This window comes from Rhizopus delemar, genomic scaffold (assembly GCF_000149305.1).
Source record: "Rhizopus delemar RA 99-880 supercont3.4 genomic scaffold, whole genome shotgun sequence".
In the NCBI taxonomy this organism is placed as follows: Eukaryota; Fungi; Mucoromycota; class Mucoromycetes; order Mucorales; family Rhizopodaceae; genus Rhizopus; species Rhizopus delemar.
Window position 1 is genome coordinate 1935940 of NW_027137830.1, and position 13441 is coordinate 1949380.

A 13441-nucleotide genomic window follows, 5' to 3' on the forward strand; every position below is an offset into this window, starting at 1 on the left:
TTTATTTTTCATTCTTTTTTATAATAATGCCTGTAAGAGAAGCTCGTAAATTGATTGCGGTTGATTTGGATCAAACATTGAGTGATACACTGGAATGTCTAATTGAATGGCATAATGACACTTACCACACAAATCTCATGATGTCAGACTTCAACACGTTGGATTATTGGAAAGTTTGGGGAGGAACAAGAGAAGAGGGTTGTAGGAAAATAAGAGAATTTTATTCATCAAGTCATTTTGATCGTATTAAGCCCATTAAAGATTATGCTTTGGAAGCATTGAAATTGTTGAAAAAGAGACATTTTCAATTGGTCATCATCACTTCAAGACAACAATTTGTTGCTGAAAAAACAAAGAAATTTATTGATAGACATTATCCAGGTAATGAATAGCGCTTATGTTGGATAACATCTTCTTATTTGATTTTTTTTTTCTTTTAGGCATATTTGAAAGTATTTATTTTTGTAATTTGAATCTATCAGAAAAAGAACGACTTGAATACATCTCAAAACCAAAGTCAGTTGTATGTCAAGAGATTGGTGTAGATGTCTTGATTGATGATTCAATTGAACATGCTTTGGACTGCAGTCATCTGAATATGAACATATTGTTATACGACAAACAAGGAAAATACAACTGGAATCATTATCAAAAACAATTACCAAATAATGTAAATAGAGTGTTCAATTGGAAACAAGTCATGACTCAATTTCCAAAACCTTCAAGTCCACTCAAGTATTGTATTTACTCATTTGATGAACCTGATCCCTGTTACTTTTACACGCCTTGTTATCAATATGAAACAATCGAAGTTGAAGAAGAATTAACCGATGACGAATTCAGTTTTAATCATTATACAAAAGATAATAGTGTTTGGGTTTAAATGTATGTATGTGTATGTGTGTGTGTGTGTGTGTGTGTGTGTGTAAATAACTGTACAGTTCACGTTGCTTTGTGTTATCACTATGGTTACAAAAGAAAAATAAATGAAAAAAACTTTTTTTTTCTCACTTACCTTTTTCAACCCGCCCTTTTTAACCCCTTATTTTCTTTCCTAAAAAAGGATTTTTGTCACGTTCTGCTTGTTTCTACTTTAGCCCTTTTTATTTTATTTTTTTTTAGAAAAGATGACTTTTTCACCTGTTCATCTCGAGAAAAAAAATAAAGAATTATTCATGAACTTTTCTCCTTCAACTCTTGACGAGCCAACTCCGTCTCGAATTCAACAGCGTGCTTATTCTGTCACTGCCATGCCAAGTGAATTACAAAAAATGCGACACCAAGAAGCAGAGCAGCAAGAACAACAGCAGAATAGAAACAGTCAACCTTGGTGGCAATACTATTATCAACTTTATCATTATCAGTTACCTCCTGGAAGAAAACCTACTGTGTTTGGACCTTATTTATTATTACAAACCTTAGGTGAAGGAGAGTTTGGAAAAGTGAAATTTGGTATAGAAATTAAAACGGGTCAAGAGGTAGAAAGTATACAACTCGTCTTAGTAACAATAATAATATTATTTTATATATTAGGTAGCCATCAAATTAATTAGAAAAGATAGCATCGGTAATTCATCACGTATGACCAAAGTAGAAAGAGAAATATCTGTGTTACGTGTAAGCTATAGATCCTTTTTTATTATTATTATCTCTCATACGTTCATGATAGAGACTACATCATCCAAATATTGTTGAGCTCTATGATGTGATTGAGACTGAAAAATATATTGGAATCATCTTACAGTGTGCAACCGGGGGTGAATTATTTGATTATATATTAGCTCATCGTTATTTAAAAGAGAAAGATGCCAGCAGATTATTCGCACAATTGATGAGTGGTGTACATTATATGCATCAAAAATGTATTGTACACAGAGATCTCAAGTTGGTAATAACATCTTAAAGTGAGAATGAAATAAAACTCACTTTCTTCTATAGGAAAACTTACTTTTGGATAGAAACAGAAATGTGTTGATCACAGACTTTGGCTTTGCCAATCAATACTCTTCTGCCTTGGATGATCTAATGTCTACTTCCTGTGGATCTCCTTGTTACGCTGCCCCTGAACTTGTTATGAATCAAGGCACTTATGTAGGTCCTGCAGTTGACATTTGGTCTTGTGGTGTGATCCTGTTTGCTATGCTGTGTGGGTATTTGCCTTATGATGACGATCCTGCTAATCCAGATAGTCATAATATCAACTTACTCTACAAGTACATATTGAATACCCCACTGATATTCCCAGATTATATATCCAGCGAAGCTTGCGATCTACTTCGTCGAATGCTCGTTCCTGATCCAGAAAAGAGATGCAGCATGGAAGAAATCATGAATCACCCTTGGTTAAGTGCTTACAAACATCTATTTGTCACTGTAAAGGATGAAGAGGAAGAGAGGATGGAACAGATAGCAGAAGATGTAGCCGTCGTACCGGAATCCAAGGTAGAAGTAGCAGATCAAACAATACCAGCACCTATTGAAAAAGATGAACCAAAGCAAGATACCAACCTAGAAGAGAGCGTGCCATCCAAACCTGAAGAAGAAAGACCACCAGCTACTCCGCCAAAGGACATTTACGTGACAAGGGAGGAGATTAAGGTTAGACCGAAATCAACAATGTCTACTTCAACCGAAAAGGTTCTCCATTTCCTTTCTGGTTCAAGTAACACGTCAGGTCACACGAACGAAAAGCGTACAAGACACATGTCTTTAGCAGATGAAAGCCACTCATCTATTTTACAAGCTAAATTCCTATCCAGCATGCAACGTCGTCACACAAATAATAGTCCAACTCCCAACGCAAGCGCAAGCACGCCTCACAAGAAAATACAACCCAATCGACTCAGCTCAACCCCTCCCGTTCGTCCTTCCTCTACTGGACCCAGAAAGAAGACGCTCAGTCTGCTGGTCAACTCGATGACAGATAATATTGCCCACAAGCGCCATCAGCAACAACGTCCTTTAGAAGATGAGATTCACATGGCACCTTCCGTTTCCGAACAGACTACATCGGATAAAGATAAGCATCGTAGTGCGGGCAAAAAGTTTATGGATTGGTTCAAAAAGAAGCCACAAAGTAAGTTTGCATTTTTGTATGGTAAAAAAAAAAGACTGATCCCTTTTTTTAAAAAAAGGTACGCTGAACAAAACCAACCATCCACCTCACGTCAACCCAGCATCTTTCAACCACAGCAGCAGTAGTAGAGTCAATGATCCCAAACTTCGTACGCATCATGGTGCAGTCGATCAAGAGGCCCTGACTTCAAGACCACCTACTCAAGTTTTCATGGAAGTCAAGCAGACTCTAAAGTCCATGGGATTAGAATTCAAACGTGACGGAGGTGAATACAAGCTGAAGTGTGTTCGACCCAAGAGGGTCCAACCACAGCATCAACCCAATGCCAATCTACGCATGTTGTTACGCAGATCGAGCAACACGCTTCAGCCGGAGCGAACGACACCGGCATTCACAGAAAAGAGCACGATCTATGGAGAACCCTCGGTGGATCCTGGAGATGAAGTGAGATTTAGTATCGAACTTTGCAAGATCAAGAACTTGCCTGGGCTCTATATTGTGGATATGCGTAGGATGAGAGGCAACGTTTGGGCTTATAAATACTTGTATCGTACCTTGATGGATGCTTTAAAATTAAAACAAGACGACTATCTGAATCGACCCCATACGATTGCTGAATCGACCGTTGAAGAAGAAGAGGAGGAGGCGGAAGAAAGCGATCCTAATAATAATAACGTTAATAATAATAATACTAATAATAGAATGAGTACAGCCAGTAGTGGTGGAAGCATCGGTGCCTTGATCACAAACAATGACAATAAAAAAACAGACACTGCTGTTTAAATACCCCTTTTATTCTGACAAAACAATCAGGATTTTTTTTTTGTATTTTATTTTTATAGATTGCACGAGTATTCAACACAAAATATTTACAATTCATCACGCACAGTGTATTGTCTCCAAGATTCAATAAGATCTTCCAGTGATTTTAATTGGGCATCGATATGAGACGCTGTTTGTATCTTGGCTTGAATTAGATATTGACGGATGGTACGAATGGCGTTATAGACTGCATCCTTGGTCAAGTTCTTCTTGTCGCTGAATGTCTTTGAGAGATAGCCTTGGATCCATTCGATGTGGGCTTCCGTATAGCCAATCTTTCGGTAGGTATCCAATTCCTTTTGACGCCAAAAGTTACCAAGAGAGCCCTTGGCATCATGAACGCCTTGGGTTGCCTTGGCGTGTAAAGAGGAAGCAGATTCTCCGGCAGCATCTGTAGCAGAGGCAGCGGCAGAGGAGGCAGCAGAAACAGCACTGCTAACGGAGGCATCTGTATCAGGATGAGCTTTGAGAGGATGACGGACGGCTTCATAAAGATTGCTGCCAGTGTCTTTGATATATTGGCCAGCACGAGCAAAGGCATGCTGAGTTTCATCAGCGGTTTCACTTGCATAGTCCATGACAAAGATCTTGTAGGCAGTGACATCATCCCTGATCGAGTTGACCACACTTTCAACCTGGTTTTCCTTGAGTTTCGCATTCTTCTCCAAGTCCTTTGAGACCTTCTTCCACCAGTTGGCATCACCCAATTTAGACACGTCGGAGGCAGATGAGGAAATGGCTAGCTTCAAGGTGTTGATCACACTAGTGACTTCGTCCTTTGTCAGCTCCTTGTTTTCTTCTAAACGCTTTCCGATCGTGGACTTGATCCAGTGATGATAAGAATCCTCTGGAAAGAGGTCAGAAGTAGCAGGGGCCCAACCCAAGAGACGCTGGTACCAACTTGGACTGGTAGCAAAGTTGTCTTCAATATCTCGAGCCAATTCCTTATATTGAGACTCTGTGATAATCTTTTGCTTGACGGCCTTGTGTTGTAACTTATCAAGCGATTGCTTTACCTTGTCACGCGTCAAGCTGCCACTTAATTCCAATTGCTTCAAGCTGTGTTGAAGGTCTGTCGTCAAGGCATTTGCGTTCTCTGTGGATAGCTTGTAGCTCTGAGTGAGCTTGAGCTTGGCAGCCTCGAGCATCTTGTTGACCACATCCGACTTGTCATTGATGAATATGTTGGTGTTGGCCACAGCCGCGTCACGGTACTTTTTGACCGTGCCCAACAGGCTTTGGTCATTGGCATTTTTGTCATAAACAATTTGATACTTGTCAAGGTAGGCTTGGACTTGGTCTTTCGTCCAATTGCTAAGGTCGTCTACAGATCTCGCTTCTTTTAAAGAAATTAGTTGGGATACAAAACTCGATGTCTCTTTTTACCTTTTGCGCTGGCTTCAGAAGCTAGCAAGGCAAGGAGTACGCAATATGTTAAAGGAAGTGCTAATAACTTGGATGCTTTCATATTAATTAATAGTGTTTTAAAGTAGTTGAAAAAAAAAAAGAACAAAAGAATAGGAATAAAATACCCAAGTAGATCTTTTTATATCTCAATAACCCTACAACCTATATATCAAGAGAACCTTTTTATGCAGACATTAGAATGAAATCATTATTATGACGATTTGCAAACACTCGAATTTACTTTTTTGGAAATCCAATTTTTTTTTTTGCATTTCATAACTGAAAAGTAGTAAATACGTGTAACAGTGATGGCAATAACATCAATTCTACATCATTTAATCAGGTTATAGGATATGATCTTACTTTTCTATCAAGTTTAAATCTTTTTGGAAAAACTATTCTTTTGCTTTTTATAATAGATATGTCATAAAGAGCGTCGAGTTTTATTTATATACTCTTTTGCTTGAATGATAACCCATTTTATTAATGTGGTTTTCTTGAAAAAAAAAAAAAAGGTGTTACGCATACCCAGTTTGAGGATAATTTAAAAGGTTATTATGTTGCAAGAGGCGAATTATATAATCAACAAATTCCAGTTATTTTATTCCATTTGTTATCCTTTGGTCTCCCTTCATTTTTTTTGTCCCTCTTTCCTTCTGTGATCCCGAGATTAGGATCTGAATTTAAGAGTATATGGCATCTTTCATTTTGCTTTTTTTTTTTAATTTCATCTTTTGACTGTTTTGTGACAATTTTGAAGAAAAGCAAAGACTTTTTTGTAATTTGATAGCGGCGATAAAACCAATGTCACCTTCACATCATAGGGAGTTCCGAGATTATTGCTGTGTGTTTTCCAAGAAATTCTACAGAAAAGCGCAAATGAATAGGCTTGGTAGTGCTTCCAATTTAGTGTATCTTAAGCATAAGGGAATCTGTGTAAAGGCCACAGTTAAAAAAGAATATTAAAAATCACAATAGAAGGAATAAAGAAATATGTTTGAAGGCATAGCAAAAAAGAGGGGATGACATATCATGATTTGTCTCGTATTTTAGAAGAAAGTAAAAGAGGCTTTCTTTTTGTGGTATATGCATTTGAGTTTGTCACGTACACAGGTCGGCATGTTTAAATTTGATCCTTGAAAACAACAAACTTCCTAGTAGGTAATTACAGACATAGTAAGGATGGGAGAAACATTAGAAAAGGCAATGACTTATTGTTTGTAATTTGCAGTGAAAAAAAAAAAAAAAAAAAAAAAAAAAAAATACACATAGTCACAACATGACCTATGCACAGCAAAAATCCCCTGAAGTCTCCAGTTTTATGCTGATTTTGTGTCATCGTGTTCCAAAATGAGTTAGCGGTTTCAAGTGAGTCTATCAGCTTTTCCATTTTTGTACACATTCAAGAATCACCTTTGAATCATACTGATGGCTTCATAACCAACAAATCCTCCTCTAGTCTAATTTCTCTTCCTTTCCCTTTTCTATTTGTCTTTATTCAACACATACATGCAAACAATCTCGAAATCGTTTCATGGTAATACATGCAAAATAAAAGCCTAAATTGTATCAATGCATAAAACTCAACTTGTTTACATAGGCGTAAAAGCACGTCGCTACCTTGAAACAGTTAAACCTCTCAATACTAGAGTCACAAAAAATAACAATTTTAGTACAACGACAGTCAGAAGTGTTCCATCCCTCTCAGTCATATCGTCATCCATAAAATATGGCGCTATTGCTGCTGTTTCTTATGGTGCTTACAGTAAGTGAGAAAGAAGCAAAGAAAAGACATGAGGGTTCATCTAGATGTTTTGTGCTTTCATAGAAATGTATTATTGGCGTCATCCACGCGTACAAGCTCCTATGGATCCGGATAAGAAAACGATTGTTGTCTTGGGAAGTGGTTGGGCTTCTACTTCATTTCTAAAAGATATTGATACAAAGTACTACAATTTGGTAAAGAATAAAATACACCTTTGCTGCAAAGTCACTTATGTCCATTAGATCGTCATTTCTCCTCGAAATTACTTTTTGTTCACGCCTTTGCTGCCTAGTAGTACAGTTGGCACGGTTGACCTCAAATCCATCATTGAGCCAATTCGTTTTACTTCGCGTCACAAGACGAGAGACATTAAAGTTTATGAAGCTGAATGTACTAGGATTGATCCTGAAAACAAAACAGTTATGATCAAAGGTAAAATAAGCATGCGCATGTATCATTGTAAGAAAAACTTAAACTTTTTTTCTTTTGCAGACGTGCCATCCAACAAGGTAAAAGAGTCGGAAAGATCAGTATCCTATGACTATTTAGTCCTTGGCGTTGGCGCACGTAACTCAACATTCGGCGTACAGGGTGTGGACAGATATGGATGCTTTTTAAAGGAGGCAAAGGATGCACGCAAAATACACAACAGACTGATGGCTTGTGTTGAAAATGCTGCATTACCTGGCCAATCACCTGAAGAGATCAAACGGTTACTCCATATGGTCATCGTTGGAGGTGGGGCAACTGGAATTGAGTACGCTGCTGAGCTTCATGATTTCTTGATTGACGATCTACGTACTTGGTATCCTGAATTAGCAGATAAGGTCAAGATCTCTCTGGTCGAAGCGCTTCCAAGCGTCCTCCCACAGTTCTCACAAAAGCTGATTAAATACACCGAAGGCAATTTTAGAAAGCAAGACATCACGATCCATACAAAGACGATGGTAAAAGAGGTTCGTGAAAAGGAACTTGTGGTTAAGGCGCCTGATGATTCAATCGAGACTATCCCTTACGGACTTTTGGTATGGGCTACTGGTAACACCACTACGCCCTTGGTGAATGACTTGATTCAGAAATTTCCAGAAACACAGACACATAAAAAGGGACTTGTGGTCGATGACTGGATGCGCCTGAAAGGATGTGAGGATATTTATGCCTTTGGTGATGCTACGGCCACACGATATGCTCCTACCGGTCAAGTTGCTTCTCAACAAGGAAAGTACCTTGCTAGGTATTTTAAACAATTGTACATTCGTCAAGCGCTTGAAGAGCAATTGAAGAAGGGATTAGGAGAAAAAGAAAAAGAAAAGGTTGAAAAGAAATTTGAAAGAGTTAAGGAAATCAAACCTTTTCATTATTCACATCATGGATCCTTATGGTAAACCATCCATTCCTATTTTTCTTATGAAAGACACTCATGTTATTATAGTTACATTGGATCTGAAAAGGCAATTGCCGATCTACCTTTAGGACCTTTAGGTAACCTTGCATCTGGAGGAGCTGGTAAATATCACAGAATAAAAAAAAAAGAATGTTTCTAATCTACTTTTAATAGCTACATTTGTTTTCTGGCGGTCTGCTTATTTATCAAATCTGTTCTCATTCAGAAACAAAATCTTGGTCTTGATGGATTGGATCAAGAAGACTGCGTTAAGTCGTGATATATCAAAGACATAGAATCTTTTCTAATAAACATAATTTATTACATAATATTACAATTTTCCAAATCTTTCATATCAGGAACAGCATTAGGGTTACCAAAGTTCATACCAGGCGCCATTTCATCTAATAATTCTGAAGGGGGTTGACCCAAATCTTGCATTTTTGTCATCAAGTCTGTCACCTTTTTCGCTTGTGCCTCATTTTTTTCATCGAAATCTGGTGCTTCATATACTGCAACGATTTGCTGACAAATCGTTTGCTGTTGTCTGTATTTATCATAATCCTCTGCCTTTACCTTGTCTTTATTGTTCTCTAACCACTCTGGGTATTTTTGAGCCAAATCCTTCATGGGTTCATACAGCAATTCTTTTGACATCAGTTGACTCATCATTCCTTCCAACACACTTTCAAATTCACCATTATCCGCTAATGACTCCATCTGTTTCATCAATTCAGCCATAAACGCGTCCTCCGAATCTTCTGCGATAGATGACTATAAGATGGTTAATGATTTATTTTCTCCTCTTCCCACATTCCTACAAGGTTCCTTACATCAATCTCTTTTGAACTATCCTTTAATTTATTCATTGTTTTGCCAATAGCTTCTTGAAAACTCTGAGGTGATGCCTTGGAAGCTTCTCTATTTTTTTCAGGAGTATTATCTAATGAAGCCCATACTTTTTCAAATGTGTCCTTCAATTCTCCTTCTTTTTCAAATTGACCCATAAGATCTTCCATTCCAGCAGCTAATTGCTTTGCAAACTCGTCGCTATCTACCAGATCATCTAGTTCCTCTTCTTTTTCTTCAGTAACTGTTGTCTTGGTTTTTTCAGTTGTCTTGGCTTTTTCAGTTGTCGGTTGATGCATGGTATCCAAGACATCTACGTGTATTTCAATTTAAGAACTCAAATATGTTTTATTATTATTTTACTTACCGTCTAATAAGTCGTCAATATCAGAATCATCACTTTGAATTTCTTTGGGCATTTTGAATTATATAAGAAAGAAAATAATCTTATTTAAGCAAAAATAACTGAGTCAGAAATAGATTTTAAAAAATTCACATGCTTATTCATGAATATAAAAAAAATTGTAGAGGAAACAAGTCTTTTTTTTGTTACGTTTAAATCATAATAATACTTTTATTTAATGGCTTAAATGAGCATGCAGTATCTCAGGATACCATAATTGTCTAAGCCAGATCAAATGAGATGTAAAAGAAATTAAAAAATCCCTTATGGGTGGAAGGGGGACTGAAAGTGCGAGCAGCAGCCGTTTGGCTGGGAAGTGGTGGAGCGTATTTAGATTTCGAAGCTTTTTGAAAGGGAGCAGATTCAAGCTCTGGAGGTGGGGGACGTTGGGTAGATGGTTTAAGTTGCAATGACGAAGGGTAACAGGTGGACGCGTAGGTACAGTGGTGGATGGTGCTTGAGCTAACCGCTCAAGAAGGGAGGCGTTTTGTTACTGTAGTCAATTAATTTCAGCCTTGGCTGCAGCAAGTTCTGCTCGTAACTGCTTTACAGTAGGCATGTTCAGGTCTGGTGTTGTGGATATTTTTCCAAATAAGGCAAAAAGCTATATAAAGTGATGGAAAGCGGAAAGAAGTCTGTCTTTGTTTGTTACAATGGTTTGCATTTGAAAATAGAATTTTTGGGAAATAAAAATAGAAAGTTTATTTTGGTAAGAGGGTTCTTTTTCTGACCAATAGAGAAAATCTATAGGCAGTAGCATGAAATAGTAGTGTGCCTGAAATTTGTAACATATACGACACAGAGCAAAACTATTCAATTGGATCTAACTCAGAAAAATGCGGTGGAAGGTAAATACAGCTGTACCCTCTGCTCTCGATGTACTTTTGAATATCCAGATGTGAATGAATTGAAGAATTGTCCATGGCAATATAATGTCCTTTGAATTCCTCATTTTATCGAGAATATCCAAAGTGGCTACCACGAAGTTAAAGTAATGTCCTGTAACGATGTCACCTTTATCTTTATATGTTACTGCTACTGATGTTCCTCCTACTTTTCGCTTCTTAGAAGGCTCGATTATTTTTGGACACCTTACACTAATATTCAAAACACCATACGAAGCAATAGTGCGCAAAATAGTAATGTTGGCTGCTTTTACTTTTGGGACAGTAACGATAGCATGCTCGCCTTTCTTGGCCGCATGGTTTGATCTAGAAGACTGAGGAACAAAGGTAAGAGAGAGAAATTAATAGATTATAGCAAAAGAAACAATAGTAAGAAGAGGCACTGATAACATATTCAAACGCGTCTTGTTTGGTAAACTGGTAGATCTATAGCCTCAAGCGTTATGACAACACCCGAACTATAAAGTGTTTGCGCACCTTAACATTCATTCTTCGGCGACAGGAGCAGGAAATAAGTGGATTCGTATTGCCGATTCAGCACCCCGCTCTTTTTTTTATCATCTAGTATCACATTCAATATGTCACTACCAACGAACGCGTAAACTATAAAATACCAAATGCCCCTGAGGGATCAAAAAAGTTTTTCAGTGATCATCCAGCTGATCAGTGGACCTTTGAGGATTATTTACAATTGACACATTCTAAAATAAATAAAGAAAAGAAATTTAAAATAATCAGGACAAACTATTGTAATGATCTTGACTGGATCGCAAACAGAAATGACATTACAAACGGAATAGCTGCTTATGCAAGGGCCTTATCTTCAAAAAGCACTATAAGTATTAACATATGCTTGTATAACTGCAAAGTGGCATCTTACTTTTTACGTGTTTAGTTAAGCAATCCAGAATTGAAAGTAAGACTAACAGAAGAAGTCTTCAAGAGACGAAGAGCGAAATACAACCAAAAAAACGTTTATCAAGACAACTGGCAATGTTGTTATTGGAGATACCGTTAATGGAAGCGGGTTCAACGTAGGTATCAAGACTCTTTGTGAATAGTGTACACCCCAAATTCATCATTTGTATTTTAGTGTCCAAGAAAGCTCAAGGACAAGGATGCTAACGCAAGCAATGTTGAGGAAGATGTCGGCCAAACGAAAAAGAATGAAGACAATGCTGAGGTTAGCGGTCCTCTAAATTTGTAGATAAAGTTTTTGGAAGAAGAAAAGGGCAATTCCCATCCTTACAGATAAAGTTAATTAACACACTTATATTAATCCATGCTTGGAAACCGCCTTAAGATTAATTTCCTTTCAATTATTAGCAATACATCACATAATATTATTCGATGTGGACAAGGTGTATCTCATGTTGTATTTATCTCATCAAATACTTATTATTCCTATGAGATTACTCAAACCTTATATAAGAAATAACAAGTACCGAATACATGATATTACTTATTACATATCCTCTAAGACTCATTTACAATATTAACCATATACAATATTTATATTGTTCAAGTTCAATACTAAAATTGACCTTGAACTCACTTCGGTCCCTGAATAATTTTATTTCCTATATAAAGGCGTAGTTTGATTAAATGGGTTCTCTCTCGTCTTGAAATCTAATAAAGAGGTTACATAGAGACTCATTCACTAGTTTTTCAAGTACTATTTCTTTTTATTTTCCCAATTTTTATCTGCAAATATCTCATCTCATCTATCATACCAGAAAACTTTACCATGAACATGTCAGCACTCACACAAAACAACATTTCCTAATCCCAGAAATATGTACTAAATACATAAACAAAGTTATTGACAGCGTAAGGTTAAAGAAGCGTGGCCAGATAAAATTATGCTTTCATGCTAGCGGTATTTACAGTTAGCCTTAGTGTCGTTTAAAGAGCAAATTAATATTATTCTTGAAAGCAACCATGAGCAAGATGATACTGAAATCTTCCAAGACCTTTTTCGCGCCTTGTAAGTAATGCTATGTATGCTTGTAAGCTTACTTAATGATCTATTTAAGCCTTAGAATATATTCAACAAAACAAGACATATCTGGTGGAGAATCTACTTTCAACTCATTCTTCCTACATGGTTTTTTGGAAGCAGTAACACAAGGAACGAAGTTGAAGCAATTTGGTGCTGAACTAAAAGTTGGAGAAGCTTGCCTGGTTTCTATGAGTAAGCAATTAAAGGAATTAGAAATTCAAGGCGACGAAAGATTTTAATATAAAGCCGATGGACTCATTAAGCTCTATGATTTGAAGCAATTAGAAATATTGCTTTTGGGGACATCAGGCTCCTTTGGTAACACCGATATGGTTAAAATTTATTTTGACCATCATAAGGGAACCTTTAGATGTCTAGCAATGCTGAAGGTGTTAGCTGACGAATTCTTTTATGCTTCTGAAGAAATTTTTAAGAAGCTTAAAATCTTTTTTCTACATGCTTCAGGTAAGTACATAAACTTGGTATCTGTGATGTAATTATACTTTCTCTTGAAACTTATAATCTATAGCCCATGTTCCTCTCACTCTGTCTCTCCATGGTTTATTTAATGGCCAGTCATCTGTACTATATTTTATGAGCTTGACTACCTGTTTCATGATAAGGATCAACCGTCACCGCCATTCCAACTAGGGCAAAGATTCCTCGATTGGCTATTCTCTTCCCCTCACTAGTAACATTCACTTGTTCCCTTCTTTCTTCCTACCATCTTTTTTACTCTTGATCCCCAAAGGAGTTTTTAGCTCCCAGTCAATTTTTTTACCGATCTGATCAGGGCGAAAACGATGCAATATTAGGCATCATGCGCTC

General features: G+C 37.1%; 7 protein-coding genes across 7 annotated transcripts; 5 read left to right on the forward strand and 2 right to left on the reverse strand.

The window, feature by feature from the left end:
- Positions 1-26: 26 nt before the first annotated feature.
- Positions 27-883, forward strand: RO3G_06213 (uncharacterized protein; the record flags this gene model as incomplete). The annotated part of the gene is made up of 2 exons (XM_067660803.1): positions 27-381; positions 441-883. The coding sequence occupies 2 exons, from the start codon at positions 27-29 to the stop codon at positions 881-883; spliced, it is 798 nt and encodes a 265-aa protein (XP_067516904.1).
- Positions 884-1271: 388 nt separating this feature from the next.
- On the forward strand, positions 1272-3615 carry RO3G_06214 (uncharacterized protein; the record flags this gene model as incomplete). The annotated part of the gene is made up of 6 exons (XM_067660804.1): positions 1272-1478; positions 1534-1617; positions 1670-1888; positions 1939-3076; positions 3135-3520; positions 3589-3615. The coding sequence occupies 6 exons, from the start codon at positions 1272-1274 to the stop codon at positions 3613-3615; spliced, it is 2061 nt and encodes a 686-aa protein (XP_067516905.1).
- Positions 3616-3945: 330 nt separating this feature from the next.
- Positions 3946-4476, reverse strand: RO3G_06215 (uncharacterized protein; the record flags this gene model as incomplete). The annotated part of the gene is made up of 1 exon (XM_067660805.1): positions 3946-4476. The coding sequence occupies one exon, from the start codon at positions 4474-4476 to the stop codon at positions 3946-3948; it is 531 nt and encodes a 176-aa protein (XP_067516906.1).
- Positions 4477-7171: 2695 nt separating this feature from the next.
- Positions 7172-8455, forward strand: RO3G_06216 (uncharacterized protein; the record flags this gene model as incomplete). Its single annotated transcript, XM_067660806.1, has 3 exons — positions 7172-7264; positions 7313-7502; positions 7563-8455. The coding sequence occupies 3 exons, from the start codon at positions 7172-7174 to the stop codon at positions 8453-8455; spliced, it is 1176 nt and encodes a 391-aa protein (XP_067516907.1).
- A 320-nt stretch (positions 8456-8775) lies between these two features.
- On the reverse strand, positions 8776-9722 carry RO3G_06217 (uncharacterized protein; the record flags this gene model as incomplete). The annotated part of the gene is made up of 3 exons (XM_067660807.1): positions 8776-9228; positions 9288-9616; positions 9671-9722. The coding sequence occupies 3 exons, from the start codon at positions 9720-9722 to the stop codon at positions 8776-8778; spliced, it is 834 nt and encodes a 277-aa protein (XP_067516908.1).
- A 1738-nt stretch (positions 9723-11460) lies between these two features.
- On the forward strand, positions 11461-11866 carry RO3G_06218 (uncharacterized protein; the record flags this gene model as incomplete). The annotated part of the gene is made up of 4 exons (XM_067660808.1): positions 11461-11466; positions 11541-11645; positions 11705-11794; positions 11825-11866. The coding sequence occupies 4 exons, from the start codon at positions 11461-11463 to the stop codon at positions 11864-11866; spliced, it is 243 nt and encodes an 80-aa protein (XP_067516909.1).
- Positions 11867-12801: 935 nt separating this feature from the next.
- RO3G_06219 (uncharacterized protein) lies at positions 12802-13264 on the forward strand (the record flags this gene model as incomplete). Its single annotated transcript, XM_067660809.1, has 3 exons — positions 12802-12805; positions 12860-13078; positions 13143-13264. 3 exons carry the CDS (start codon positions 12802-12804, stop codon positions 13262-13264), a joined length of 345 nt encoding a protein of 114 aa, XP_067516910.1.
- Positions 13265-13441: the final 177 nt, after the last annotated feature.